This window comes from Triticum dicoccoides, chromosome 3A, assembly GCF_002162155.2.
Source record: "Triticum dicoccoides isolate Atlit2015 ecotype Zavitan chromosome 3A, WEW_v2.0, whole genome shotgun sequence".
NCBI classification, from domain to species: Eukaryota; Viridiplantae; Streptophyta; class Magnoliopsida; order Poales; family Poaceae; genus Triticum; species Triticum dicoccoides.
In genome coordinates, this window is record NC_041384.1 from 58,426,405 (window position 1) to 58,430,079 (window position 3,675).

A 3,675-nucleotide genomic window follows, 5' to 3' on the forward strand; every position below is an offset into this window, starting at 1 on the left:
CGTCTTTGGTTCGCTCAAATCGAAAGCTAGAACTCACAAATTAACCATCACTCTCCAGCTTAAGCTTTTCAACCACGACCATAATGTATAAATGCGGCACGTTTAAAATAATTCACTTGTGTTTAATTACATACTCTAGTTGAAAGTAGCTAGGACGTGACTTGACCAAAATCTTTTGCTCTTTGATTAGTACGGCAAATTTAGCAGGATGGTGACTTGATGACCTTTATGCATGCATGACCTGGCCCATCCTTGATTTGATTGTGCCGAGAAGCAATTTGCTCTCATTGGTTGTACGCCTTATATTTGTCTCTTCCTCAAGGGAATACTAAGATGGCATAGTTGGCTACTGCTGTCTAACATAGGCAATGGTGTCCAGTGCACAGTAACCGCAAAAACTGGTCAGCACTCAGCACTTCATCAAAAGGAGTAGCTGACAAAAAGATACCTACCTTTGCATGGATTCATATGCTAATGCTAGATTAATCTGTGACTATGATCATTCATTGGTAGTAGGTTATATTTCCTTTTGGTGGCCGGCTAGGAAGCGAGTCACTGTCAAGGGTGCTTTAGTTTCGAATGGTTAATCACAAACTTTCCAGCCACACAAATTTACATGCTTTTAGTGCATGATATTACTGACTTGCACATGCATGATGGAGATGCGCATATACATTATTAAGCACATGCATGCTCGTGGCACCGTAACTTTTAGGATGGATGCCCTCCACCCTAAGCTACAAAATTAGGTTAGAATAAGACTAACGCAACGCAATTGCAAATGGGACAATTGATTATTGTGTACAGATGTATCACCATATTTGGCACGGAAAGGTCCAATAGCATATACCCATCCTATAAATGTAGTGCAGATCCAGTCACCACATAATTAAGCACCAACTGCAATTAGTACACTAGCTAGCTGAACTTTCCATCGACGCAGGAGTAGCCAAGGAGTCTACTCAAAAAAGCTAAGCAAGAATGGTGGAGAAGCCGGCGAGCCAAGCCGACGTCGGCGGCGAGGTTGAGGCGCATAAGGAGAGGAAGGGGCTGTGGTCGCCGGAGGAGGACGAGCGGCTGTACACCCGGATCACCAGGCACGGCGTGTCCACCTGGAGCTCCGTGGCGCAGCTCGCTGGGCTGCGGCGGAGCGGCAAGAGCTGCCGGCTGCGGTGGATGAACTACCTCCGGCCGGACCTTAAGAAGGAGCCCATCTCCAAGCGTGAGGAGGAGACCATCATCTCCCTCCAGAAATCACTCGGCAACAGGTACTTAATTACGTACATTCTACTAGATTTCTGCTTGGTAATTGATTTTAGAACATTTAGAATCGATCGTTCTGGAGGCTAAACTTCCATGAAATTTGTATCAGATGGTCGGTGATCGCGGGGAAGATGCCGGGGAGGACGGACAACGAAATCAAGAACTACTGGAACTCCCGCATCAGGAAGCGCCAGACCCTCAGCACCGGCGGCGGGAAGGGCGACAGCGGCCTCGCAAAGCAGGGTGACCTTCCGGCCGCCGATGACAAGGCCTCCGTGCTAGCAGGGCCCCGAGGGAAGGAACCGGTTAGCAGCATGGCCTCCGGGGCGACGGTGCCTCCTGTTCCGGCACGGTTCCCAATGTTCGCGTGCCAGCTTCTTGGCGGTGGCGGAGGGGCCGCCGCAATTGCAGCTGCAGGCACCACCGAGTCGACAACCACTCACCAGAACAACGGCGCCGGCTCAGAGAGCGATGCTGCTAGCGTGGGCAACGGCAGCGCTGCCGGCGACGATGGTCGGGAGGGCCATTACTACTACTGCGCCGTCGACGGCGACATTGACATGGTCCATCTCATGTCGTTCGACGACCTTCTCGAGTACCCGGCCGGCGATCTGCTCATGGATGCGTGGGATCAGAACGGACTCTACTCCACGAATTGATTGATTTGGTTGTTGATTTGCCCGGCGGGCGTGCAAGAGGGTTAGTTATTGGTAAATTTGTTCAATTACATTGTGTATGCACGCCTAGCCGCCTAGGGCAGCTCCCCTCTTGTGCACAAACCCAACCTTTTGTTGAATCAATTGATCGAGTGGTAATTAATGGCCGATTATTTTTGTTCCACATGCAAATTACTTTGTTTTTCTTCAAAACCGGTTGAAACTTTTTAGTGCAATTATAATTCAAAAAATGTTGTTTTTGTTATAGTTCGCGACTAAAGTAACTCTTTGAAACAAATTTGAGAGTGGTATCTATAGTTTCCCAAGAAAAGGATATTCCACGATAATGATATTAAAGATAATAACTACTATAATTACACATCTTCTTCTTACACATGTAAATTTATGAAGTAGTGGTGGTTTCGCCATTGGATTCTATAACTAGTATAGAACACTCCCTAAAATGATAATTGGTGTTGTGTGGAACTTTCGATGAGCCATGGATATATTGTGACATGCGAAGTGATATGTCGTTGTGAAAGACACTCTCAACTTGGGACACTCCGGATCCCTAACTGAGCGACCATGAGTCAGGCCCGGAGCAACCACCGGATAATCTAGTTTCCATTGTACATTTTGAAACTCGAGGCTCTCAGCCCCGAAGACTCGGGGTACTTCTGCGGCTTCAAAGCAACAAAGGGGAAGGGTGTGGGAGTTTGAGTTTTGGCTTTTGGCAAGAAAAATATGACAATATGAGTTGAAGTAATACAATGTTTTTATCCGCAAAAAAATGAGAATATGAGTTGAGTAATACAATGTGTTTTCACCCACAAAAAATATATGATGTGCGCTAAGCAACTCTCTTCCGCCTTCAACATCCTATCTTAATAGTGTCGCTTCCCCAAGACTTGAAATTTACATTGTCACTAAAAATTAGAGAATTGACAGACAAGACAGCTCTCTTCTTTTCCTTTTCCTTTTGGGGTCACAAATCTCGCGGACCAACAACATGTGGGACTAAAATTGTTCATACATTAAGCAACCATTAGACTCTTGGTTATCTTCAATTAAAAAACCACTTAAGGGCCTAGATGTTGTTTCATGTGGTTGTGGGTCAAGTTTTTTCCTGGTATTGTTGTACTTGTGCTGGGGTTCCTTGCTCTTCTTCTCATACTTGTCTTACTTTTCTTCCTACTTCTGATACTTCTCTTGGGGTTCATTGCCCTTATCGAAAGGGAAGAACCCTTGATGTTTGTTGGGGATGTTAATATCGTGTTTTTGAGGATTGGAGGAATTGCTTCTCTCAAATCTTCCAGATCTCAGCCAAGGTGCATGACCTTGGATAGAGAGTAATCGACCTATGAAACCTCGGTTTGGGTACACGATGGCATCTTCACCATACTCTTGGAGCCTTTCAACGTCTTTCACACTAGTTTCTCAATCTATTGCTTGTTCGGAAGAATCCGAGCTCCTGGAAATATTTGGGAAGATTCAAAAAAAGGGGGAATATTTGGGAAGGAGAGTGAAAGGAAAATCTAGGAGGAGGGAGATAAGGGGTCAAAAGGGCCCCTACTTTTTTTTTCTCAGCAACACCATAGTTTCGTCAGAACCACACCATAGTTTTTTTTTACCTTCCTCTTGTTTTGCTTATTTTGCTCTACATTCTTTTTCTATTGTTAATAATTTTAAGCATTCTCCAATTTCTTGACAAATTTTAGCTGAATTACTGATTATTCATCAAAAAATCATGCAAAAA

General features: G+C 45.0%; 1 protein-coding gene across 1 annotated transcript; it reads left to right on the forward strand.

The window, feature by feature from the left end:
• Positions 1–915: 915 nt before the first annotated feature.
• Positions 916–2,073, forward strand: LOC119271216 (myb-related protein Hv33-like). The gene is made up of 2 exons (XM_037553128.1): positions 916–1,268; positions 1,373–2,073. Exons 1-2 carry the CDS (start codon positions 982–984, stop codon positions 1,920–1,922), a joined length of 837 nt encoding a protein of 278 aa, XP_037409025.1. The 5' UTR covers positions 916–981; the 3' UTR covers positions 1,923–2,073.
• Positions 2,074–3,675: the final 1,602 nt, after the last annotated feature.